Here is a 27391-nt window from a genome sequence, read left to right as displayed (position 1 = left end):
GGACGGAGCGCCACTTACAACCGATTTATTCGAAGGCAACACGCACAAATATATACTGTCTTACATGCAAGGAATACTATCACCTTCAAAGTTGATATGATAGCCAACGGGTGAAAAAAAATGGCTGTGGTTTAGCTCTGGTCAAACCTGGAGTGATGCGATAGCTACAGCTGGCCAAGTGGAACACGATCAGTCGAGTTGCAAAGTCCGCCTTTCGCCGTTGCGTTTCGCTGGGCGTTTTTCTTCATCTTCGTCCCTGGATGTGAATTCACTCTACTCCCTCTCCACTCCTTTCCCATTCGGTTTAACCGGCGCGCCGCGTCGGCGGCAGCAGCCCCGGTGATAACGACGCCGCCACGCTGTAGGCTCGAAATTCTAGCGCGATTTAGGCGCGCGGCGCGCACACCAGCTGCGGGCTATGACGTCACTCCGCGCATGCGCAAACTGACGAGGAGGGCGGCGTCTGCTCCGCCGTCGCCACAGCCGCGAGGCGCGCGCCGCTCACAACAGCTGCGGGCTATGACGTCACTCAGCCCATGCGCGCAGCTGGCGGAGCGATGGTGCCACGGTTCAGCGCGCAGCTGACCTCGCGAAGTGGATGGCGCAGTGTAGCTATTGCTACAAAAATTGTTCTCAGCCTTACACAAAGGTATGGACGTGTCGTTGACGCACGCGCTTCCTTTCTTTGCATTAAAAAAGCTTCGATTAATTGCCTAGCTTTTTATCTTTGCTTTTTGAGAGAATTCGCACACTGGAAAAACATGGCTCACAAGAGCGTGTTCGGCAGGACCTTAGAAGAGGACGCAAAGAAGAGAGGCTGTGGCACGGAACTTGGGCGATCGTTCATCAAGTGCTCCGAAGGAGTTGTCTATAAAATTCTCCTCGAGTGCGGCCGTTCCTATATAGGGCAAACTTGGCGCTGTGCTAACGAGCGAATCAAGGAACACGAAGGCCGAAAGAAGGCCGAAATGGGTGCCTAAGCATACAAGGTCCTGCCCATCACGCTCTTGTGAGCCATGTTTTTCCGGTGTGCGAATTCTCTCAAGATGCAATGACACAAAAGCGAGGGAATTATTCGAAGCTTTTTCTTTTGCAAAGAAAGGAAGCATATACGTCAGCGACACATATATATCTTTCTATAAGGCTGAGAAACAATTTTTCACCCCTTCGCTATCATATCAACTTTGAAGATGACAGTATTCCTTGCATGTAAGACGGTGTATATTTGTGCTCGTTGCCTTCGAATAAATCAGTTGTGAGCGGCGCTCCGTCCAGTCTATCTGCCTTGCGTTGTCTTAGCCGTCATTGCTGCCTCAAGGCTTTACAGCACTTGACAACCGTTTAAACCACAGGATGCCTGGCATGCAATACGTCCTCGTGGGATTCGGCGATTTCTTCGAGCGCCAACGCGTCGTCTTTGTCGAGCCGCTGCCTAACAATCGAGTCTGCAGCGTGTGCGGTATGGTGCCCTGCCGCTCTTTCCTGCTGCCATGTTGTCACATTGCATGCGATTCCTGCTACTTCTTCATCTCTACCCAAAGCGGTATGTGCCCTTTGGACCGCAGAAGGTTCGCGGAGGACGATGTCCTTCCGATGACAGTCGAGCTGTCATACTTTGAGCAGCGCCGAGTTTTCTGCGTAACCGTAGGCGCAAATTGCGACTTCACGGGCAAATTCTCGGAGCTGAAGGATCATTTCACCAAATGCAAGAAATATCTTGCCAGGTGTGTCAAGTGCCAGCGGTACGTGCTTCCCAGTGACCTCATCGAACACTGCCTGGATTGTTCCGGTGAGGCTCTGCAAGAGTCAACCGTGAGCTCAAGGGCTGTCGGAAGTGCCAGCGAAAAACTGACAGCAGTCAAGAAGGACCTTGAATATATATGAGATTGGGCGTCGAGCGAGAACGTCGACCACGACGCAGTCATCACTGAAGCCAACTCAATAGCGGACCCCACGACCAGCATTACGCGCCAATTGGCGGATATGAAGCTGCAGGCCAGATACGAACAAGACGTCTCGGTTCTTCTAGTTGCAAAGAAAGTGACGTACACACCGGGGCCGTACCGCGCTGCTTCGAATCTTGGCGCTTTTATCGAGTACTACCTCTTCATCGATGCATACGGCGCATACAACTCCTTGATGGGAGACAAGAAGGAACACGTGCAATCACACGGCACCCACATCTCAGCTGGCTATGCCTTCGAGCTGCAGTTCCAGTGGCGTAAGCAGGGGGACGGCAAAGTGCTCGTGTCCTTCACACTGATTCTTCACGAGTCCATCTTGGATGTCCTGTTGGAGTGGCCCTTTCCTAAGAAGGTCACGATAATCCTCACACACCCCTTAGACCAGGAGAAGGACATCAGGATGCTGGTGAGGGCCAACTCTATGGATATGGTGAGGAGACCTGTCCCTGGAGCTGCTAACAGGGGCTTTCAGACAGAGACAGTGAACTGGAGGCAGCTCGAACTGCATGGATTCATCTACAACAATAACATCTACGTCAACGTTGAGCTCGAGTGATTGGTACATGGCTTCTGTGCTTCGCCGTTGCCGTGTTGTTAGCAACCGCAGACCTTGTGGCTCAACTCGTACCGGATCGCCTGAGACTGAGAAGCGTTTGTTGTAATTCACAGCCCATACAATTCCCATTATAGTTAATCGAGGCATCGTTGTGAGACAAATCGTCAAAGCAAATAAAATTGTAGTGCCTGTGTTACTAATTGCTCCCATTCACTTAACCGTACGCGTGCGCACATAGGCAAATCACGTATTGATTTCTTCTGCGCTGATCGCACTGTAGATGGTCTCTGACTCCAGCCGGCTTAAAGGTTGAGACCATTCTTGCCAGAAGATAATTTCCTAGCTTGGCGATTATGGCAGCGATCTATAGGCGACGTAAACATCCTGAAGGGCAGAATTTTTGTCTCGTTTTGCCCCTTTTTACTACTGAATAGTTCGAAAGGACATTTAAAGCTTTAGCTGTTGATAGCTTGTTCCTTAGTTTCGCGCCGTCATCTGCATTTGTAGCGCAAACCTTGGCAGCGTGCCAAGATGCCAAGCAGCGATAACGTCACGGCGTGTCAATCTTTCGACGAGAGATCCGATGGCGCAGGCGGGTTTGGTCTTCTGCTGGCAGCGCGCACACGTGCGCTGGAGGCGAAGATTTAGTAGTTTAAGCCCACGCAGCACAACAGCATTGCGCGAACATTGGGCGATAATTCGCGAAAAGTGGCATGAACGGCGGTCCTACATTGGGATTTAGGCAAAGCGCTACCACTTTGACACATTGGCCGCACTTTTGGGCCAACTTTCGGCCGTTCGAGCGGCCGACGCAGGCCTGGCGTTCGTTCCGGCACATAGGCCAGTGAAGGCCTCGGACTGGCTTTCCAGCTTTCGACCACTGACATCGAGCTCTCGAAGATTGGTATCCAGCTTTAAAACACTGCCGTATCCAGATTTAGAACATTGATATGCAGCTGTCAAACACTAGTATCCTGCTTTCGAAAACTGGCACATGCAACATAGCAACCCACAGCCCGATGAATAGAACCGCGGATGTACCATTCAACCTAGCAAATAATCATAAATGAGGGTCCATGGGGGGTGGAACAGCGCGAACTGAACTGAGACGAGAAGAGTAAGACACAGACAAGCGCTGACCCGCAACTAATGTCTTTATTGAGAAGAACATACATTTTATACTCAAAAGACACGTGACTTATCAGTAACATAGCAATTGTGCTGGCACTTTCAATGGTTACATCCCTACACACTTATCAGCCGAAATGTACACTCTCATCAACAGCGAACCTCCCCCCCCCCCGCCCCCCCCCACACACACACTTACTTTCAGTTCATGAATAGAAATTGCGCTGGCACTTTCAATGGTTACATCCCTACACACTTATCAGCCGAAATGTACACTCTCATGAACAGCGAACCTCCCCCCCCCCCTTACTTTCAGTTCATGAATTATCTGAAAACGAAACCTCCTTATCAACCAGAAACAAAGAAGGCTGGCTAACACACTCTGCTTGTCTTTTTCGAATGAAATATGCCTCCATTATTTCCATGGTTGTTTTATCTTTGTGACGAAACAAAATCCTTGCCTTGGTTACCAAGGGGCGGCATTTTTCTTTTTCTTTTCCTGTTTTCCGCAAGATTGGCAGTGATCTTTCAGATCGGAATAAAGATCACTGCGACAAGCAACTTGGTTTATCGAGGCAAGGTTGGATGCGGGCAGGCTTGGCCGAGGTGATTGCTGACACTTGCACGGCTTTGGCAATTACAACGTGGGAGCTGGACTTGACTCTGCTGCATTTCCCACGAGTTAACCACAATCGAGCGAGTTAACCAGTTCCGATCTTGTACGGCACTACTAAAATTGGTTCGTGTATCTGTTCCAACCACACATATATACAGTGCGCTGTGCCTGATACGATCCACTCAAGTCGGAAGCTGTTGCCCCGATAATAGCAAAGCTATCGGGGACAGATGGGTGGAATCGACATTCTTCGAAGGAGTGACTCCTATTCTTACTCAACCCAAGCACGAGAAAAAAAGTTTTCAGGAGGTCAGTGAGCGCGGACGATCTCAATACTGTGAGTAGACTTGTCCCTGTTGTAGCGACCTGGAGTTTTAAGACGGCGACAGTGAATCTATGCAGGCTTGAGGCGCAAGCGTTCACCCACAATTAACATATACTCCTATCCAATTCTGGAGTGCCAGCGGTGTGCGCAGCGCATATGTGTTCAGCGTTTTTGCTCATTCAGAGCGGCGTGGTCCACGAAACTGATAATAGTACCAAACTGTCTGGGGCGTAAAAACGCTTGTTGCCGTTCACATGCGCGTGGAATTGGCAGGCGGATTCGAAACGCTGGACTCGGACAAGTCGCCCTGCAGAGGAAAGTATTTGGCATGTATTTGTTGCTTTCTTTTACGGAGTTGGAAGCATGCGTGGGAAGTAAAGATTGGAGAATGCCCTTAAGCTCCGCGTTAAGGGTTTGTCGGCATTGCTTAATGAGCTAATTTCAATATAGGCTGAAAGCCATTCTCTATACATCCATAGATTCCTGAGAGTCCTCATACCCCTTCTGGCGCAGTGGTGCACCGGTTAAGCGATCTGCCAGTGCCCTGCGATGGCGGGTGTTGCTAGCGGTGGGTGCTTGCAACTAAAGTTGTTGCTCCCGAGCGCCAGTAATTAATTTAGCTGCGGTTTACCACGGTGGGAATCATCATCATCATCAACCAGACTGCGCCCACTTCAGAGCAAAGGCCTCTGCCATGTCTCTCCAATTAATCCTGTCCTTTGCCAGCGGCGTCCTCGATATCCCCACAAACTTATTAATCTCATCCGCCCACCTAGCTACGTGGAGCCCCGGCTTCGTTTGCATTCTTTTCGAATTCATTCCAGTACCCTTAAGAGCCAGCTGTTGTCATCAGAGAATCGCAGGTTTTTTAGATATTCTCCATTAACACTTATCCCCAAATACTCCCAATCCAGGCTTCGGAACACCTCCTGCAAACTGGCGGTGATGAGTTTTGGCGAGATTGTGTCAGCCACCTTTCCTTATTAGAATTTTATTTCTGACGTTATGAAAGACAACGGTGGCTTTGAAGTTGATATAGATATCTTCCAGTATAATAAAATAATACTCTATTTCACCCTCATTCTCCGATGCCTTCCTAACTGCGGAGGCTTCCACTGAGTCAAATGCTTTCTCGTAATCAATGAACGCGATGTATATTGGTTGATTATATTCTGCGCATTTCTCTATGACTTGATTGATAGTGTGAAAACACAGTTGCACGCTGTGAGATTATTTCGGTGATCATTCGCGACATAGCTAGCGCTGAATACTTGCCGAACCATGAAAGTGACCGATGTGATTTCTTGGTATATTTAACGGACGGGCACTTTTACAGACCTCTCTTCGAGAGCACCAGATTCAGTTTGTCTGATTTCTAGGGTCCGTTAGAGCACTCCCGTTAACGCCGAAATTGAGAACAGACGGAACTTATTGCCACAAGCGGAGCAAAAAGCGGAGGCTTGGTCGGGCCGGTTGCTGACACTTGCACGGCTCTTGGCATTTCTAACGCGGGCGGTGGACTTCACTCTGCAGGTGTATTTCCCACAAGTTAACCCCTATGGAGCGAGTTAACCACTTCCTATCTTGTATGACACTACTAAAATTAATACGTATATCTGTGTCAACCACACATATGTACAGTGCGCTATAAATTATATGATGGGGATATATATCGGAGTATCATGCATGGGGCACGACGCCTCGTTTTGCTGCACGAAGCAGCACCGAGATGCTCTTATTTTGTCAGCATTCTCACTGCTCCGTTTACACCCATTACTTGTATCCTTGGTTCGGCGTCCAAGGCGCATGCTGTGGCGTAGCACTGATCCCCCAAGAGTTAACAGTCCTTCCTTATGGGACACAAGGTAACATAAGAACTACAGGCACCGCATGATTCCAAGCGCCGCCGAACATGAAAGGTTAACGTTCACATTATGGACAAGAATTTCCTTCTGGTTTCTTTGATAGCGTTGCTAGCTTCTTCATCGACTGTTTTATTTTTATATTTTAGTTTCACTGCTAATTTTACAGGTCGTCTATTTTTGGTAAAAGTTTTCGCCGTAATGAGCATGAGCGGAATTATTACTCTACTCGGGCGGCATCATATAAGCCAGTATTTTTTTTATTTCATCACATCCAGGGAAAAAAAAACGGCCGCGGGTAAAGTGGTGATTTAATGGCGTCATCGAATTTGTGGTCAACGTGAGGTGATTGGCATGAAGGCTGGAAAATAAACTTTATTTTTAGCGATAGACAGAAAAACATATGTCGCGAAAGAAGGCATACTAGTAATTATCCTGCAAAGGAGCAAATCAGGCAGTCAAAGACTTGACCTCCTTAGTAAAGCATTAGCGGTGCCGAGGTAATTGCAGGGAATGAAACGAGCTGATATGTTTGTACATCTAGATGTTCGTTTAAGAAAAGTGGCGCCAGTCAAACCTAGAGATTGTTGATAACCAGATCTTTCGCGCTTTTTTCAGGATAGCACTTTTGTAACGCGAGAATGTTAGTACCCTCATGTCGGAAAAAGTTGTCTGGCGACGGCGTCGACACTGGTGATCGGTTAATGCCTCGCAGCGGGAGCGTCCGGAGCACGCAGACGGAATGTGGCGCATGTCAAATATGTGGCGTCTCCTTGGGACGTCACCACAACTTGCCCACCACGGTAGGTGGCGACCTGCTTACGGAACTGTGAGAAAACTGCCCACCCTGGCAGGTGGCAGTTAAATTAATGATTTGTCGCAAGTGGTTGTTCGGGCCGAGACACCCGGGTCTCTCAAGCCTCACCGGTGGCTGTGTTTGGAACCGCCACCTGCCGGGGTAGTGGCGCACCGCTTAACCGCTGCACCCTTGCGCCAGGAGTGGCATGAGGACTCCCATCCATCTGTGACTGTAAAATAGCGAATTAACCGTTCCCCATTTATGGGCATTAACTCATTAACACACCATCACTTAATACCCTTGAGGCGGAACTTTAGATTCCCCTGCAGTTTTTTCAGGACTTCACGACAGCGGACCATTAGCAGCGCCTTGGCTTGTCCTTGCAGCTATTTCTGAAATGTGCTGTTCGGCCTCTTAAGATGAGAGCCTTGTGGACGTGTTCGGTTTTCAATAAAGGGAATTAGATTTAGAATGTTGGACGAGGTTTATCTACAACCACGCACAAAAGGAAGGGGGCACTCGTCAGAGTGAGTCAAAGCGATCGAGGGGCGCATTAGTCCAGAATCTGTTCATGTCTGCTAGTTCATCTTGATGGCGCAATCATCCCATCCACACTTCGGCCCCGGCCCACAAACCTCTGTCACAGGGGCACCGCCTTCCCTCGCGTGGAGCAGCAGGCAATTTCTGACCGTCCTTGGCACCAGGATAAGGACAGCAATGGGTGGGACTCAGTGATCCTCGACCGCAATGGGTGGGACTCAGTGCTGCGCAGTGAAGCCATCTTGTCGGAAACGACGCGCGGACGCTGCTTGTCGCGATAATGCTTTCTAATCGCTGAGACCATTCTCGCCAAAAGTAGGCAATATTTTAAGGTAGAAAAGGCCAAAAGCACAATACGGTTGTCGCCATCTTGCGCGAATTTAGCAAGTAAAATGCGTTCGCTGACACCGTTTTTACTGTGCCGATCCCTGATGCTTGGCTAAACTGGCATTGTTGAAAACTCTGGCAACCAGTCCCTTTCGGTGTTGACGTCACAAGTTGAAATCGGTGGCGGGAAAATTTCTATATTTAAATTTACCAACCACAAATGTGCCTTCTGGTGCCGTGAAAACGTCAGTAGAAGCAGAAAGAAACAGTGAATCAATTTTTAGTTAGAATAGTAATTAGTAGGCGTTTCCTCATTGTCCGTCTTTGAGCGCCGTTCCACTGCGTGCTGAGAAATACGTCACTCTTTTTGCACCGCGTGAATCTTCATAGCTCGTGATGCCCACTGTCAAAGGCCCACTGAATTATTTCGTTTTTTTGTTGGCCATTTCAACAAAGCTCACGATCCTGCCAAGAGGACCCAATGGCTTCACAACTAAAAGAAAATTCAGCTGTATCTGCCCTCACGGAATACATACAAGAATTCGTTCTCATGATACAAAAAACAGCATACTCGGATATAAAGATTTGTATGATGTGCCCAGATTGTGGATGCAAAAATTGAATAGGAGTAGGCCATCGTCGGGTCTAAAGAACAGGTGTGAGCAGAGACTGGATTTAAAACTTTATTACAGACTAGGAGATACTGTCACATTTTCTTTAAAAGCTCTCCAAGCCCCGACTGCCGTTGAAGCTGGTGTCATAAGCCGCTTCTTTCGTTGCTTCAGTTCAAGCCTGCACAGCTGGCAGCTGAGAAAAAATACAGGGCTGAAACAATAATTCCAAACATATTAGTTACAAGACGCATCAAAAAGTAGTGAACGACACCCGCTGGCCCGTTTTATCACGGTTGGACTAGTATTCTCGAACTTTTTCACTGGACTAGGAAAAGTTGTGCTCGTTATGACATGCATACTCTAAACACGAAATGAGTAAAATGATAGCCAACTGTCCTCTAGTGCATTCTCCTTAAGGAACCGGGTAGGCTGCTCAAGACCTGGCGGAGATTCTTGTCACTAAAAATACGGAATGCTTAAGATTGGCAGCGGAAACAAGTTCCCCACGGAAAAGATGTGAAGTTGTGGCACTAACAAAGATTTTAACCGAGGTTTCAACCTCCCCTAATTGCTAAACTCAAAACCACCGGTGGCGCGTCTTAAACCGTCCTCCCATTTCTAACTGCATCAAGTTATTATGCCTTGCAGTGTGAATCTACCTCCGCTGACAATAATAAGAATTTTCGACATTTAGTGGCCGAAGTACGTTCCGAAACTTGGGCTGCATACCCTGCACCTAAAAAGGATTTTGTTAGAGGGCAGCGTACTTACTTTTTACTGCAATATAAGCTTATTCGTGTTTAGAGTGATACAGGAAGCAGGCGGTCGCCGAAAGCAAGGAAAGCATTGTAGATTTTTTTATTTATGGTGTTGCAATTAATTGAATTTATTGGAAACCAACATCCTTGCATACATGGTTGAGGTGTATGGGATGAAAAGCTGTTCAAGAGAAGCTTGACAGAGCTCCCATATCCGTTCTATATTTGGCCGTGCAGGGCAGAATACACCGATTGCACTAATTAGGTAGCAGATGGTTACGGACAGACAGATGAAAAACAGTCAGAAGCTGTACACTGCAGTAACCGAGTGCAAACACACAAATACGAAGCATTTATTATAATTGCGCTCTTAGCTTTGGCAAAATTGCACTCTCATAAGCAATTCTAGAGGTTCATTTGAAAAAAAAAAAGTTTTTTATGCCTTTAAAAAAATTGCTTATATCTTGCTCCGTAACTTCAAATTTATTAAGCGTACATTGTACAGAGTAACTAAGTGTTTGAAATCCATAATTTGTGCGCGGATGTGGAATGCCTCAAGTTCATGGCATCGTGTTGAGTAATCTGCGGGATTTTTATGTAACTTAGCGATATCTCTCAGCCCCATATTGTTTTGTTTTACCTTAAGCTAACGTACGTGTGATGTAAAAGATACTTAATTATGGCTCTTATCGCAGCTTTATGCAATCTTAGTTAATTTTTACAAGTAATGGTAGTACTTTCCCACGGCAAGCGACAATATACTTGATATGCGATGCGAAGAGAGCGAAATATATTAGCGTCTTTTTTTTAGCCGGTAACATGTGGCAAAGTTTTGTAGCGGTAGCTACATTACGGTAGCATTTCGAGCCTTCAGCACGGCGGCGCGCCAACCTGTGGCGGCGCCGCCACGCTGTCACGTGGTTGGTCACGTGTTGCGGAGCAGCTGCCGGCGGCACGGCGCCGTGGCTGATCACGTGGTTCGTCATGTGGTTGGTCACGTGACCAAGTTCCACTCAGTCAGCTCTAGCTGTCGCGTCACCCCAGGTTTAACAAGAGCTAAACCACCGCCAATTTTTAAATACTTCTAAAACACGAGCCAGTTTAGTGGTAAATTCATTAAAGCAGGCACGTAATGTTTGTGCGGCACTCATTATTACTACAGTGTTTCCACCAAAATAGGTCGCGCAGTGGATGTATTTCGCTCTGAATATCACACCTTTAGATATGCTGGCGTTCACCGCCAAACCATTTCCCTGTGGACCATGCAAGCAGTTTGCAGGTAAATAATTTCCCGTGCATATTAAATAACCTGCATCCGTTCATGAACTAAATATTTTTGCCTCATTGCGGAAAATGGCGTTATAAACCTTATCTATTTGTACCAATTGGTTTATGTAGATGTTAAACAGTAGGGGCGCCTGTTTTGCTTCCCTGTGGGACATGTGACTAATTGATTTACTTCGTTAGTGGTAATTTTCTTGGGGAACTGATTGACCATGGTCAATAAAGCAGCTGGGAAGTAGCTGAGGGTGTACACCAGGGGCACCAAATATTGATAGTTTCTTACCAGGGTAACATCGCGTATCGTGTCGAAAGCTTTTGAATAATCTGCGAAGCACTTCATTTCTCGTTCCTGAAGTCTGGAAAGAGGATTATCGCTTAGAGCGAACAAATTCTTCGCGCGTCGGCTAGCTTTTCCTGAAATGGAGGTGGCCTCTGGCACGTTACTTCCGCTGTATATTGCAGACTAGGCTTTGCGAAACACTTTGGGAATTTGGGAAATATACCGCCACCATAGGCCACTGCCTGTGCTGTACAAAATTTTGGTTTCGATAATTGTGCTTTCTTTCAGATGCCAATCTGGAGTCTTTTTGCGAAAAAGAACGAAGCGAATTTTCATTTGCTGCGCTTCGATGTGGCGTTTCCGTCACTGCAGGTAGAACCCGTAGAAAAAAGAAAAATGACTAAAAATTGACGAGTGATCCTATCGCCGTCATTTCAGTGAAGAAACTTTGTCCAGAAATCATTTTCGGAGTGAAACTGAAGCTGCATAAGCGGACCTGAGCAGATAGGTATGATGCCTATCGGCAGCCTCGGCTCTTTACATGGAGAGGTGCAGCCCACCGGTGATGCCACAAGAGCAATTATTTCTAAACACGGGAGTGGTCTCTACCATATCTTCTCAAGAAAAAAAATAAATTCCAAAATGGGGTAACCTGGTGAAAGGATTATTGCAAAGCTTTTTGGGTAGTATGTGCGTTATCTAAATTTTCGAGGTATTTTTGGAGAGTATATTATTCGTACTTCACTATAGAAGCAAATGCATGTTAATTCTGGCTGCGTAGTATTTCGGATACTGTGTATCCGAAACAATTTTTACAGCGACAGCTGGCAGGCGCCCGTCCCTGGCTTGCGTGCTGTTGTCGCCGTTGGCGTAACCGGCGGGTGTGTTACCATGATTACCATGGTTACCATGGTTACCATGGTTACCATCCGTGGTTACCATGGCAACCCAGGTATGGTTATCATCCCGCATGACACCACGTAAGATGTGTTAAGGATTTTATTAATGCTGTGCGTCTGTTTGTGTCTCGTCGTCTGATGCCACCTTATGTCAAAGCCAACCTGGGTCCCATAAGCCTATGGGGGGCTCTGTTTGGAACAGCCGCCGGCCAAAATTAATTGCCTACGGAGCTATCGCTGAATCTCGCGTTACATACCCGTAACCGTCCTGTGAATTTTTCTTACTGCATAATGTAGACAGCTGCCACGATGTGGCATGAGAAGAGAGAAATCAACAGCGCGGGGAAGGGTGTCTGGCGTGCTACTGGGCACTGTAGGAGAGAGAGAGAACCACGAATGGAAGTGAAGATGGCAAGTGATGATGGCATTATACGATCAATGCGTCACTCACCGCGATCACCTCAAAGGCGGCAGATTCATCATCTGTAAGCCCGACGGTGGCCTGGAAAAAAAAAGGCCATACAATTAATAACTGCTTCACGCACCCAAATAACTGCATCACGCAAAACCCAAAACTGACACGGTGTAGGGAAAGGAGTACAAGTTTCAGTGGCAACACGCATCGTACCTGTGTTCGCATGGCTACATCCTTGAAGCACACCTTCTCCTGAAAGAGTCAAGAAAACGACTGGAGACAAGAAAACACTGCAATTAGAAACCATAGACGGCTAGGAGAAGTATAATATAAGTTCGGAGTGACCCTGTTGATGGCACGTTTTCTGTTTCTGATGAAATGCTTCTGATGAAATGGTGAAATGTTTCTGTGGCATCGGCGTTGGCGCTGTTGGCGTAACACTGTGGCACGCTGACTGCTCAGCAAGCAGTGACGTCACGCGTGACGTCATTGCAACGCGTGATGGCAACGCGCCAGGAAGAGTCTTCCGAACACATTCGTGTCACGAATGATCGCATAGTGACGTCACGGATACTCTACGCTTAAGGAGACAAGTCATAACGAATGAGCAATATTTTATGATTTTGCATTCGGAGACAGCTGTTTGTGCTGTCTCCGAATATCGCGTTACACAGTAATAACCGCCCTGAGAGATTTTTGTTTCGAAGTACAGGTGACGTTTCTTGGTTACAATATGAAGGGAAGTTAATCTTTGTTCTAATTATGCAGAATTTGATTAACAAAGAATTTGAAACGCAACTGACGTTCACGGGACGACATCTTAAGTTAGAATAAACCGGAAGTTTGAATTAGTACGAGTCCACTCAGACATGGTGCCAGGTTTTGACATTAACCAATGCTCTAAAGAAGCTCAGTAATTCTGAATGTGCGACAGTTTTAGTTTTAGCGTAGACAAAATATGACAATGATATAAAATTCGATCATGAAAGTTTGGTTTGTTTTATGGGGTTCAGCATCCAAGACTACTCAGGCTATGAGGGTCGTCGTAGTTAAGGGCTCCGGAATAATTTCGACCACCTGTGGTTCTTTAACGTGCACTGACATCGTACAGTATACACGGACCTCTAGAATTTCGCCTCGGTAGAAATTGGACCGCTGCGACCGGGATCGAAACGGCGTCCTTCGGGCCAGCAGCCCAGCGCCATAACCACTAAGCCACCGCGGCGGCTTGTTCAGTAATGACGGCGAAAAAAAGTTCCAGCGAAAGAAGAAATTGGAATAAATTTAGCAGTGGAAAAGCAAATCGGTCGGCACACACAAAGAATATACTTCACCCTTACGGCCAAGTCTCTCTCCACGGGATCGGGAATTCCAGATTTTCCCGATGCGCATGGCGTCGCCTCGGATATGATGGGCACAATCATCTGCGATAGCGGCCAGGAAGTGAGATATGAGCTTTTCTAGTCAGCTTTGTTCGAGGGTTCTCGACGATTTGAGCAAAATAAGGCAAAGCTAAAAAAATTCAACAAGAAAAGTAACTGCAGCAAGAACGATATCGAAATCTATTGCTGGTGGCCTCGCAGCGCAGATGAGTAAATTGTTTACATCAGAATAGGCTGGTCATATAGACTTCATGATATTTAATTATTTCTTTCAATTTCGTGAAACATTTTACTCCTTTATATCACAAACAAAGGGAGATGTTTATTATGTAGGCTTTTAACCTATCTTCTTGACTGGACTTGGGTAATGCTATGAAAGCAAACGAAATTTTAGTCACGCTGCTCGAATTTGCGCAGTGATTTCATGTGAAATAAAAATTTTCATGTAGTTACACAGACATATACAGTAAGAAAAGTAAAATACCTACCAGAAAATACTTGCTAGTAACAGTGACGCTTACTGTTTACGGCGGAAAAACATTTTTTTGTACTCATGTCCAACATTCTCGGAGAAAATTTTTGAAAATTGTAAAATTATAAGATACTGTTATAGAAATACTGAATGCATTGCTCCATTCTTCTGGTATGTTGCAAAATCTTTGTTTTAAAGTGTTTCCATCGATCACATCTAATAGAAAACCAATGGGGAATGTGTTGGCTATAGCAATAGCGTTAATAGAAAAAAATAATACAAGACTGCCGTCGGGTGATCTGCGCATATATTTATTGCTAAAGTGAAATCTTGCATTATTGAAAAAATTGCGTTCGTAAACTGTTCCCCGCTCAAAAACGCTTTTGTCGAGAATTGATGGATATGAATAGGCACATGAGCTGTTTTTCAGTCAAAAGGCAGAATGTGCGACATTATCATTGAGGCTTAATAATTTTTTTTACCATAAACATTAATAATTTTTAAAGGCTAGAAACGTAGTTAATCTATCGCCTGTCAGTAGAAGTGGATCTAAAAAACTTACGCTAGTAGCGGGACCGTAATATTCAGTGCGTTTTTAAGCGCACAATTTAGTTTTTGATTACGTGCTGCGATTAATTCCATACTATTTATGCCGAGGAAGAGTGGAGCGAATTTATTGTCGGGTCCTTTTAGTATATCGTTATTGTTTTATTAAAACTATATTCATGGTTCAGTGCTATATATATATCCTTTGCTTTCTTTGTTTTCAATGTTTTGGGCATTGCTTCATTACCAAAAAGAGTGTTTCTTTTCTTTGTTCTGTTGTCCTAGCTAGTGCTCTGAGTTTGCATTCTGTGCGCTGGTAAGTTATCAATCTTTTACGTGTGCTACTTTAATTATGCTGTATTAATAACTGTATTCCCGCCCTGCTTGGCCCAAACCTAGGCTTGCAGTATTGGACAAATAAAATAATAAAAATACAATATTTTCTTAAGGCACGCAACGTACATGAGTTCCCATGGCTCTGCTCAGCAAGCCATGCGAATATCATTAAATGCAGTAGAACAGGGTGTTTAGACTGTGAGGAGTCAGTTTCCGTCGCGTCTACGTAAAAGGTTTCAGTTAAGTAGGCGTTCATCGCCGAAAGCGACATGATATGGTGTAATTTAGGAAAAATTACATGTGTTGTCAATGTGCACTGTTTTCAACTTTTTTTTTAAGCTCTTAATGAAGCGCCCGAAAGTTAAGGGGTTTACAGTACAGTGAGTGCTCCCGCGCTTACTGTAGTAGCACCTGCACGTGCGCGAATTCGGGTGATCCTTTGGAAAGGGCGTTTTTGTGTGAAAGTGGGGGCTCAGTTGTGCCTGAATAAAAAGTGCTATGGCATGCTTTGATTTGAGGCTTTACTTGATAAAACTTCCAACATCAGCTCTTAAAGCGGGAGTTCTTTGCGATCGCGTTGTCTTGCCAGCTTGAAGTGACATCATCTTGTAGCAAGGCTCTCTTGACATATTATTCCCGGTCAATGACGCTTTGATCAGCGGCCCTCTTATAATATGACCGCAGGGTGATGTTTCCAGTTGGCCACAGGACCCGCCACATCAAGTAATATTACTGAATCGCGTTAACCATTATTTGGCGATAGCAAAAAAAGCCTCGTTAGATCAAAAAGCCGCCATATGCACCGGCGTCGCCACACCTTGGGGTTTGTGGATCAAGGGAGCTGGGAATTTGTATATAACTGGAAAGTGGAGTTAGTTCGTTTTTTTTAATCAACCACGACTCCGATATTACTTGACATGCTGGTATGGCATACGTCCAGAAAAAACGTACCATCTTGCGCGATGAGGAGTATCTGGCGCAAAGATTGCGGGCCCTAAAATCGTCGCGAAAGTGCGGTGCGGCACGGTTACGTTTGATTCTACTTGATTTTTTGCACACAATTGCAAGCCGAAACATGCGTTGGTCATCAATCGGGAGTCGAACCATCAGCCAAAACGTGCTTGGCCGTCTATGGGAGCCAGTGGGCCCTGTGAGTCGGCGCCCGTACGCGGGTAGGCTCAGCCCCGGAGGGAACGTCTGAAGTAATCTCAGCAGACAAAATGACAGATCACGATTACGCAAGCGATGAACATGGCTTATGAAATGCCGTCTGACTGCAATGTCGGCGTAGTGGTAGTGCACAAGAGCGCAAAACGAGGATCAATGCTATGGCGCTGTCACGAGTAATCAGTGATTAAATGTCCCTCTCAATTTTTTCGTGCGATGCGTTCGTTACCAGTCCATCACACAATAACCCGTTTAATGAGTTACATGACCAGTGCAACCCCTTGCACAGAATCATGCGTCTCTGAAATAGTCATGTCCCCAAAGACTTTTTAAGAGTTGTTACTAAAACCCGTTTAAGCTTGGGCGAATTTTTTCGAATTCGAATACGAATTTTTTCGCTTCGCGCACATTGAGTTACCGTGAGCAGCCTTACCTTTTTGAGCACGGCTACTCCGATTTCACCCTGGGACAGGGAGCAGTCCCGAGCAATTCTGATCCGTTCGAGCAGCTTCCCTGTCAGTTCTTCCGTGCTGGAGAGTTCGTAAACTTTTTGTTCCAAAAGCTGCATGAGGTCTTCAACTGCGAGAAAAATACAGTGCTGACAATATGTTTATCACAAAAAATGCAAGGAAATGTTAAGAAAGAAACCAGTGCGAAACTGAGTGTCGATAGTTGTGTCAACACCTTTTGGACGGGGCACATATTTTTACCGGGCAGTTCTAAGATGATGATGGCATGAGCTCTGAGAATACGATAAAGACAGGCAAAGAAATCTAGTAATGAAAATTAGAGGCAGTTTACAGCACCAACAAAAACGCCTGCAGGCTGCTGCGTTCAGGAAAGGAAGCTAAAGAAAACGAAGGCGGTTCGAGAGGAATAAGATATATTGAAGACAAAGACAAACATGAGGTAAAATAGTCGTCACTTCTATCGGACGTGAACTTCCTAATCTGTTTACTTGGAAGATAACACTTCGTTGATGCTATGAATGCCACATCCCCATATATGAATTCTAGATCGCGAATATAGAAAAGTATAGAGAACAAGAAAGTTGTCGGAGAGGCACAGCGTAGCAGACAATAAGTTAATAAGTCGTTTGCGTTGTTACAAAGTGAGAAGATATTGCCAAACAGCATGAACCGATGAATGCAGTGAAGACAGCAATGGCATTGTTTTTTACGTTTACGTTTCCTTAGAAATTCTTTATCTTTACACCGATCAATATAAATGAGACATATTTCACTTTCTAGCAAGTCGCTGGCTGTTCATAATTTAAACCATTTTTTTTCTACTTACAATACCATCCAACGTCTTCGCGACTCCTGCAAATAAATGTTTTTAAGTAAGCGCACGAAACATACAAATCTTAGCTTGGTAAAAGCAAGTATTTATTTTGAGTACCGTTAGTGGCGACTCATAATTTTGTTAATGACAGGCGCGATCTATGCACCTCATATACCGCGGAGTAGCAGTCATAACTGCGACAAGCAGCACTCAATAAGACCAACACGAATGCTAGTGCACGAGAGGAACCAAAGGCATTGTATGTATCACAGTTCTGCATGTATTACTTGGTATGGCTTACTGCTACACGCGAAACCACTAAAGCCTTCTACCACAGCCTCAAGATTATACAATGCATGTATTCAGTAAACGCTCGATGCCCGTGTGCTACGGTGCAGGTTAAAGATCCCCAACTGGTCGACATTATTACTGAACACTCCACGGCGTTAGCCCTCTCTCTCGTCTTCTCCAACTTTTTCACAGCACAGTTGACGTGTCTACCGAGAGCAGTTTTCATTATCATGCTCTGCCAACGCTTCTGTTCAACTTCCTTTCAAGGATTCCAGAAGGCATGTGCTAAGCCTGCCCCTCTCTTGCACTAAATGCGCTGACTATTTTCTATGGCGATATTACATAAGGTTGGTTCGTAACCACTTCGCTTGATGATACTAAAGTGATTTGTCTACCACGATTCACCATTAGGCCAATCACGAGGCATTAATGCTTATAACAGCTTCGTTGATCGGTGCTCTGGTTCGCTGTAAACTAAGGCTCGGCGGTCAGCACTAGTTAACGAGCACTTACCTTCACCCGCTGCGACAGCACAGACACAGCCGAGTAATAAACACGCACTCGCAATATGTGGCATCGTTGCGTTTCAGTAAAGTACGGTTCAAGCACAGAGAAAAGGAAATTATCTTAATTCAGAAGAACGCGCCTGCGGATGAACGTCAAGTCAGTCCTGTAGGTGCCGGTCTGACTCGCCGAGCTATCCATCGTTTATGCAGTTATGACGAAGTATGATTATGCATGCCAACCACAGCCCGGGAAGATAGGTGCAAACAAAAACGCCGCAGCTCGGCAGGCTACGAAGAATTATATTGTGAATATTACGGGCCGAGATGATATCTATACCGTCGTGGCTCGCATCGCTGAGTTACGCCCTCGAATGCTTGGCCATAACGAACTGAAATAGCAGCGTCCCTTTCCTTGTAAGCAGTTAAGCGCGGCTGCTAAATGAGCCGGCTAATAGCTCGTTGCATTGCTCGTGTGTGACGCTGCATGAGCGAAATCAACGAATATTCATTCTGCAAGAGAACAGCCATGTGTCCATGTAGAAGCCGAAGCCCCGAAGATGTTTCTTGAGCCATGACCAATGGTAAAGAGAAGAGGGGACTGAGGAGCTTTCATAGCGTTTGCAGTCCAAGCGCGGCGTTCGCACCGGTGGTAATCTTCGCAAATATGGTTTAACCCGTAAGAGTAAACGTACATTAAAGGCTGTGAATTTAATGAGGTTAGAAAAGAGCTGCACTGCAGATACCTCAGCAATCAAAATATTTGGACGTTGTTTTTGAACAAGAGCAAACGCTGCCCTGGAGTAAAGATAGACAGTGCTCGGGTTTTTTAAGGTAAGAGCGGAGCTACCGTGTCGTAAATTTCAATGGTGGTCGTTTGGGGCAGCTTGGTTTGAACCGTTAGAACAAATCATGCTCCCTCCTTTTACTCTTTTCTACTCTATCCTAACAGCTACCAGCTGTCGCTACACTCGCTGACTTCGCCGCGCATGCACTGGGAGAAGGAGCGAATGGTGCACCACATATAAACAGCTACATACGACGGGAAATGAGAGAACAAAGTTTTTGCGTTTCCTTTTTCTTTCGTGAGGCGGCGCTTTATAGGAAGCATTGGCCAGTTACGGCAGCAGTCCCTTGCACGATGACGTCATCTACTGTGAGGCGCGCCAGATCGCGCCGAATACTGCATGCACGGAAATGTCGGTAGTACTGTACCGAAGTGGGCGATGTGACTGGCAGATAACAATGTATAGGGAAGGCGGCATTCAGACACCCCTGCTGAAATTCTGTTAACCTACAACGGAGTCATGGTGCACATCCTTATATACCGTAGAATTAGCTGTCAGTAAGAAACGTTGTGGTTTCGTTATGCAACCAACTATCTGATACCAACCAGCCGACGAGCGTCCGGTCGTCGCTGCCGAAACCGAAACTACACTCGCACTGCGGGACTTGATGATGCTGTCTGCACCTAGCTGCGGGTATTTGTAGAAAGCTCGTTTTCTGGTGTTTTAAAATGGCAGAGCGCGCTGGCACAAAACAAGTCCTGAAAAAAAAATAAAAGTGAAAAACGCATCGCTCAGTTCAAGGCCCACCACAAGTGCACAGCTCAAGAGAAACAGGCATATTTTCTGTGTTGTACTAACGGCCACTGATCACACAGCAGTGACGGTCTGGGATCGAGATCAGCCTTTGATAGCGTAGCTGACTGGTGGAAAAAGCCCGGTTTACAACCAATTATTTCATTGATCCTTCGCACTGAGCGAAACCGTTTTTCAGAGCTGTTGGGCGACTTGAACGCTATAGAGCGTACTGCATAAAGGACAGAACGGCTTTTTGAATGCAGGCGAAAATGGAAAAGAGAGAACACAACGTAAGATCGTAGAGGATACTTCGTCGAGATAATTGGAGGAGCAGCTTTCAGAGCGGCTTCAACTAATCCTCGCTGTAAAACAGTGCAACACTAATGCTGGCGATATTAATGGCATTCAAATAGGCCCAGTGATAGATGTTTCCAGCCTCGTAGCTCCTGAACTTTCCAGAATATGTAAGTTGCATTAGTTTCTGGGCAGTATTGTAAAGTAATTGTGCTACCTATCCTCATACCAATGCAGGTTTCTGGAGGAAAATCTACTCAAACTGCCCTGTTGATTCAAAAAGAAATTATTTTGGGTGTTTTTGAAGATAAACAGATCTGTCAAGGATTATTTAAAACATTTTGAAGTCTTTTTACCGCCATAATCACCATCGCTTACACATAAATTGGAAAGTGTAGGTTCCCGTGGGTCTCCTCTGTGTCTCATACGGTCACGTTTGCAGCATCGTTTTCAAAGTGTACATACAACAAAGCAGGCCTTATATTTTTTTTTAAATATTAGGACCCGTCTTCCACAGGGTCCGCTATTGTTTCTGTTGTATATTTGATATCATGAACAAAGACAACATAACGGAATACATAATATACGCAGATTATATTACTATGCTTTTTAAAGGCGACACTCTTGATTCATTAATTCATGTACTTAATAGGACACAAGACAGGTAGCGCTCGGAGTGAAGAAACTTCGCTACTCATAAATACACAAAAGACGAAAGCTGCCATATTTCGCCCCGGGCAAAGTGTAATTCTTAAAACATTTTATTACTGCATGGGGGACTCCACCATAAACGTTTCAGGTTCTGCTATACCAGTAGGAACTATTAGTCACGAATATTTGAGCTGGAACGTTCAAATTGACGGCGTTGCATCAAAACTTTCAAAATGCACGGGTGGTCTTGAAAAATTGCGCTTCTTTTTATTAGTGCATATAAAACTAATAGTAAAGTTGGTGTAAGGTCTCTCTTGCAGAGCCTTACTAGGTTATTTCGCTTCGGACCTGAGGTGCCCACCGCCCGCGACGGTTGCTTGAATTGTCGACCGAAGGCTTCTTTCCGCATCAGGGATGCTCCGTGAGAGACGGTCTTGCGACGACTTCAGGATGCAGGTGTTGAAGGGAGTATGACCTGACTGTTTTATATGCAAATATTTACATTACAAACAAGTTGATACACAAGAGACAATTAAAACGGCAAAAAAAGTTTCACAACCAAAAGGTGGAACTGGATAACACTAGTGGAGGGCCGTACTTGGCATAGCCGAAGATGTATTACATCCGACCTTGGCTCAGAACGCTTTTCCAGGGCTCCGGGCCCTGGTTTTAAAGACATAAAGGCCCGGCCCATATTCAGCAGCGTCTAATCACGCTAAACTATGGGCTCCGTGCGCTGCAGTTTGGCGCGCGCGAATGGCGCCGCCTGGTTAAGAGCGGTGGCGAAAGGCGGACGCAGCCAACGCAGCTCTCTGGTTCAGTTTGCAGTGAGCGAGGCGAGCGGTGAGGTGTTTCGTCCGAAGGCGAAAACAAACTTGGATAATTATGGGTGCTCTACCTACTGCTGTGTTTACTCAATGTCATAACAGCTATAAAAACACTGCAGTCAAGGTACCGAATATATTTAAACGCTTTTCTTGGACATCGTGCATGCTCGCTCATGCACAGAGGGTACGCTGGAAATGAGTGAACTGTGGAATTAAATTCACGAGAGTGAACTGGGAAAGGGTTTACATTGACTGGGGTGTTTCGAAGGTGACATCATTGGTAGGAGCTGCTTTCTGTCTTTATGTAGAGCGAAGAAATGCGTTCAGTCAGTCACAGGAAATGGTCTACGGTGAAGTTCTTGGAGCTAGCATCTGAAGTTGAAGTCTTCGTTTGTTATACTCATCTGTGGTTCAGAGTGTTAATTTTGTTTCTAGTTTTTTTTTTCGTGCGTGTGTGTATGCCGTGGGAGCGACGTCGTAATTCTGAGACTGCTTATGTCGTTCTTCACATTGTTTCACCTAAGCTTTTGTGTATTTATTTGCATCATTTTATTTCCTTCAGTGGTTTAAAATTTTGTATCTTTATTTGTTGCATTTATGAGATCTCAAATCCTGTTCTAGACGAATAAAAAGAGAATAGAGAGTGGTTCAAATTTCTCTCTATATATATTTCTTGAATTTCACAACATCACTAAGCCCTTAATTTCGGGAATTAATCTTTTGATTTTAATTAGGTTTATCGTCCCGATGCAACGAAGACTATAAGGGGCGCCATAGTAGGAGGTTCCAGATAATTGCAACAACTTGGAGCTCTTTAACGTGCACTGATATCGCGCAGTACGCGGGCCTCTAGAATTTTGCCGTCACCGAAATGCGACTGCCACAACCAGGATCGAACACGAGTCATTTGGGTCAGCAGCTGAGCACCATAACCACTGAGCCACAGCGGCGGCCTTTCTATAGTTAAGTATTTACCAAAAGAGAAATACGACCAAAATAATTCATGTAATTGGTGTCTTCATGAAATTCCTGAAATGAAAGTCCTGTCGAAGATACTTAGCAAGAAACCCATCGTCTTTTTGTATGCTTAGAGCTATGCTTCTCTGAGAGGAATACACAAAGTAAAGAAGTGTCGATCCTGCAGGATGTAGAGCACTATCATCTGATATATATATATATATATATATATATATATATATATATATATATATATATATATATATATATATATATATATATATATATATATATATATATATATATATATATATATATGTGTGTGTGTGTGTGTGTGTGTGTGTGTGTGTGTGTGTGTGTGTGTGTGTGTGTGTGTGTGTGTGTGTGTGTGTGTGTGTAGTAAGTTTGCGTTTTTCGCATTTCTAGCCGACCATTCACATAGTCGATGTCACAGTGGATGTAAATTACATAGCTGATTTCATTATTTGGGTCAGAGCCTTGTTTCTCAAACTGTAAAGGTACTTAATTAATCTCAATAAGCTCAACTGCGCTGTCAGATATTGCAGTGCCGTCGGGACTGCAATACAATCATGGTGGCGTCAAGGCTTTCAATGCGTTGAAATCCGCAGAGAAGAAGGCGTTGACTTAGAATGGCATCGCGGTCAGTGCACGTCTGCTATGCGGCCGGGCTGGCGCGAACGCATCGGGCATGGAGGAAGGCGCAGGGCCACCACGGCCAGTCTCGAGGGTTGCGCGCGCGCTCACCCTTTAGAAAGACCGGCCGTGACTGAGCGTCCGGTTAACGCGGCGAGCGCCACGAGGCGGCGCTGGCGATGTGGTCGCTGCTGGCGCCACCATACCAGCGCACGGAGCCCATAGACGTGATTGGTATGGCTGGCCCTCCAATGTCCGTAAGGCACATAACCGTTTCCCTAAAGTAAACAACAAAAAAAGATAGACATCAAATTCCTTCCAAAAAAAAAAGAATGAAAACCCATTTTCTCAGAAGGTGCCACAAGTCTTGGTCCGCAGGTTTGCCTGCCCGCTCGGTCCCTACATTCCGAGGGGGATTAGCATTCTCGATTAGCATACGCGGCTTAAATTTCACGCCGATACCGGTTCGTTGGGGTTCTCAAATCTGGCCGCCGCTGTCTATCCGTCATTGCCATGGTTCCCCTCCTTGACGAGACTACTATTTTTCAAGGTTTGGTCGCGTCGCGTCCGGTGTCTGTCAAGACGATGGTGCTTCGAGCGTGAAGCAGCTCAGAATGCGAGGAGCGCGCATCCGTCGCTGTCAGGTGTGCTTGGCCTTAACGCCTGCGCTTCTTTTCAGCGCGTTCGTTCTGCCGCCGCCCGTGACCGAGGTGAGGGGGGGGGGGGGGGAGGTGTTCGAGGGAAGCCTGCAGCTGTGGTATACCGAGACCGGGCGACCGGTCCTAATGACCCTGCGAATCATCGATCCCTTACACTAATAATATGCAATTCGGTGCTTTTGTCTTATGTGAGTTACTCTCTGGTCTAGGGCAGTATAAAGGAGGCAGATATTCAAAAACTATTTCGACTGCAAAAAAAAAGCGATTCATTTGATTGCAAATGTGGAATACCGAGCCCACACAGAAGAGTTGTTTACCTGCTTCAAAATCATCAAAATTCGGAAACTCTACGAATATTACTTTTGCACAAGGTATAAAAACTCCCTTCACCATATTCACGTTACCTTTCTAGGTGTTCGCGCTCTAAAAGCCAGTATACACTTTTCAAAATCCTAAATTTTGGTGCATCCCCCTCGTACGCACTAAATATGATAATCAAATGCTGCGCCATAACTTTCGAGTACTACAAAATAATCTTTCGGTGAATATTTGTACTGAAACCTGCAGTCTGCAAGATATTTGGGACGGAAGTTTACGACTGTAATCTCATTTGTGTTACTTGTGCTTGCGACTGCCTTTGAACTCCTGACGCACTTCTTTTCTCGTATATTTGTGCATTAGTGACTGCCACGCTTGGGAAGTTTCTTGACGGCACATTTGTGCAGAGAAACTGAACAGTATGTCCAGCTTAAGACCAAAAGTTTTGTGTTTTATTTCGCACGCAAATCATATTCGTGATATTTTTTTTTATTTTACACGTGTCCCCTCACGCTGCAAGCCATGTATGGGGAGGTGGAAAGAGGGGAAGGCTGTTTTAAGTGGAAATTGTTTCCACTTTTTGCCTGGGCCAACCCTTAACGTTTTCTGATGAAAATAAAGCATCTGATTTATTGCTTGATTTATTGAAATAGGTAAGCTGTCTCTTCGTGAAACTTTCAGAAGGCAATGATTTAAAAATGAGCGTAATCAAATAATAAGATCAAATCAGGTTTGTAAAATTATCCAGAAAGTATCAGCAGTCTAGCTCATAAGAACATTTAAAAACGCTTTTGTATTGTATTGTCAGGGTGTATAGTTTAATATCGACTCAAGTTAGTGCATATGGCAGCGTGTGTTTTGTTCTTTGTTTTCCGTACATTGTTCTGTACATTGGTCTTTGTTTTCCGGATATTATGCAAGTAACTTTATTACAGCCAATGAGAATTATCCACTCTAGTAACTTCATTTCCCTACAGCCAATGGAAATTACCCATTCTGGTTTCGTCACTTGTTTCGAGCCAATGGGCGAATTCTACGAGCGAGGACACTTTTTACCCGATGAGTCTTTTGATGTCACTCTAAAAATACTAACGATGCCACGAAGAATAACAGCAAGTAAAACTCTCTGTATCCAAACATCAATCATGAAAAAAACGTCACCGGCAGGGTTGAACACTTAAGAGATATTGTTGGCACATCCCTAAATTATTACGGCTATTGTCGTACGACTTTTACTGGCTTATATTACTGCTGTATCGCTGGAAAGGAACACAGCTAGAGCTGAATTGACTTGGTACTGCAGAACCTCACCGCTAGTAGTTTTTTGCATCTTGGTTGTTATCTTGGTCATTTCGCACTTCGTTTGTTGCGTGCGTTTCTTCGTCTGTCATTTGTGTTGTGTAGTAGCGCGCTATAACCAAAATTCGGCGTTGCCTTCCCAGTAGCTTATTTGGTATCCGTTCCAATTGATGAAGCACACATGTACAGCGCAGAAATAAATTTTCTCTGCGAATTCACACCCTGCAAACTTTCGTCGATGACTGTACTCCTGAGTGCCAGACATCACTGCCACGCGAGCAAGCGAAGTGTAAAGAACCACTCCACATTCTTTATCAGCTCCGAATCGTCCCTTCCCAAAGTGGGTAAACACTCAAGCGCAAAGCTCAGTCTGTCCGGATGTGCTACATTGTAGCGAACTGTTGTTCCTGTTCACTTTATCTTGGGTACTTGAGTGCACTGGGGTCGCACCGTGGAAGAGAGGAAACGATGACGACGTCTACGGTTCGAATGTGCAGCCAACGTACAAATGCTATGCCCAGAATATATTTGCACAGGGCTGCTTTTCCAGAACTTCCAGAGCTTTCCAGGTCTTCGTTTAACCGTCACAGTCACGGCACCCCACTTTCGTACCACAACAAGCTCGCAAAGCATTACTCATGTCGCCTCTCGATCACAGGTTTTCATAAAGTGCCGTTGAATATGCAAGAAATATTTGCATTACAATCTGGGCCAGCAAACATGAGTTCTTTCGAAATAACGCGTCGCTCCAGTGTGCACCAGTTTTTCACTCATTTTTATTTATTTATTTATTTATTTATTTATTTATTTATTTATTTATTTATTTATTTATTTATTTATTTATTTATTTATTTATTTACAAATATTGTTAGCCCTTGCGGGCTGTTACTAGGTGGGAATGGGAAAATTAGTCAATACAACACAGTTCCAGCTGTGTTACAAAGGTTTCAAGTGAATATGTTTTGTCAAATACGCGTCGGTCAAGGGTATTCCATTCTATAAATGTTTTAGCTAGAAACGAAAACTTGTACACATCAACTCTCGGCATGTACGGCATAACTGCAAAAGGATGGTTAGTACGCGATGACAATCTTCCGGGTGGCCGCAAGTACAAGCTGGAATCCAGATTGAACATTTTGTGATAAAGCTGATAAAAAACTTTAGCCTAACAACTTTTCTGTGAATAGCCAATGTTTGTAACTGCGCTCGTAAAAGAAGTTCAGATCCGCCTCGCATGCGGGAGGTGCGGGGTTCGATCCCCAGTACCACAGGGTACCCGCCGGTGATACAATGGGTACAAGCTTTCCCCTGGTCTGGTGTTCGGCTTATTTAGGGTGTAATGCTTGGGAAATGGGTCTTTGACAGCAGGGCAGTAAAGAGCAGAGGGCAGTAAAGAGCACAATAATGTAGAGGGGGCAACCGTTCCGAAACAGCGATGCCAGTTAGCGACACAGGTAAGTAGCGCCTAGTCATAAGCTGCAAAAAAAAAAATCGCAAGTGGATCCTACTTACCAGCGTACCCTGTTACTGCAGACAAGGCGAGTGTCGTCAAGAACTGTAGCAAAACGCGCTGCATTGTGTTTCTCTACTCCTATTTGGTTATGAAGCAGTAATAAGTAAAACGTTCCGTAAAGATGTACTATTGACAGAAAAGTAGACAAACCACAAGACGGGATTTAAATTTTGTTTGTTGAAATTTAAATCGCAGTGAAAGCTCTTTTTTTTCTTTCATGTGTAGAACCCTAAACCACAATTTCCGTGCTTTATATTTCTAGGCTACGGTTCTAACCTGTCCTGCAAT

At 45.1% G+C, this 27391-nt stretch overlaps 2 protein-coding genes across 2 annotated transcripts in view; both read right to left on the bottom strand.

Moving 5' to 3' along the window:
• Positions 1–12233: 12233 nt before the first annotated feature.
• On the bottom strand, positions 12234–25642 carry LOC144108238 (uncharacterized). Its single transcript, XM_077641516.1, has 7 exons — positions 25603–25642; positions 18359–18367; positions 16704–16849; positions 13708–13791; positions 12581–12619; positions 12404–12454; positions 12234–12323 (listed from the first exon to the last, which is right to left on the bottom strand). Exons 1-7 carry the CDS (start codon positions 25640–25642, stop codon positions 12234–12236), a joined length of 459 nt encoding a protein of 152 aa, XP_077497642.1.
• LOC144106540 (uncharacterized) overlaps positions 17704–27391 on the bottom strand; it is a 51560-nt gene continuing 41872 nt past the window's right edge. The window contains exon 7 of the transcript XR_013309041.1: positions 17704–17717. The gene's annotated coding sequence lies outside the window, so the exon portion shown is untranslated. The remainder of the gene's footprint in view (positions 17718–27391) is intronic.

The sequence above is a fragment of the Amblyomma americanum genome, chromosome 10 (assembly GCF_052857255.1).
Source record: "Amblyomma americanum isolate KBUSLIRL-KWMA chromosome 10, ASM5285725v1, whole genome shotgun sequence".
NCBI classification, from domain to species: domain Eukaryota; kingdom Metazoa; phylum Arthropoda; class Arachnida; order Ixodida; family Ixodidae; genus Amblyomma; species Amblyomma americanum.
The sequence above is the reverse complement of the archived record's forward strand: the minus strand, read 5'-3'. Positions and strand labels throughout refer to the sequence as shown.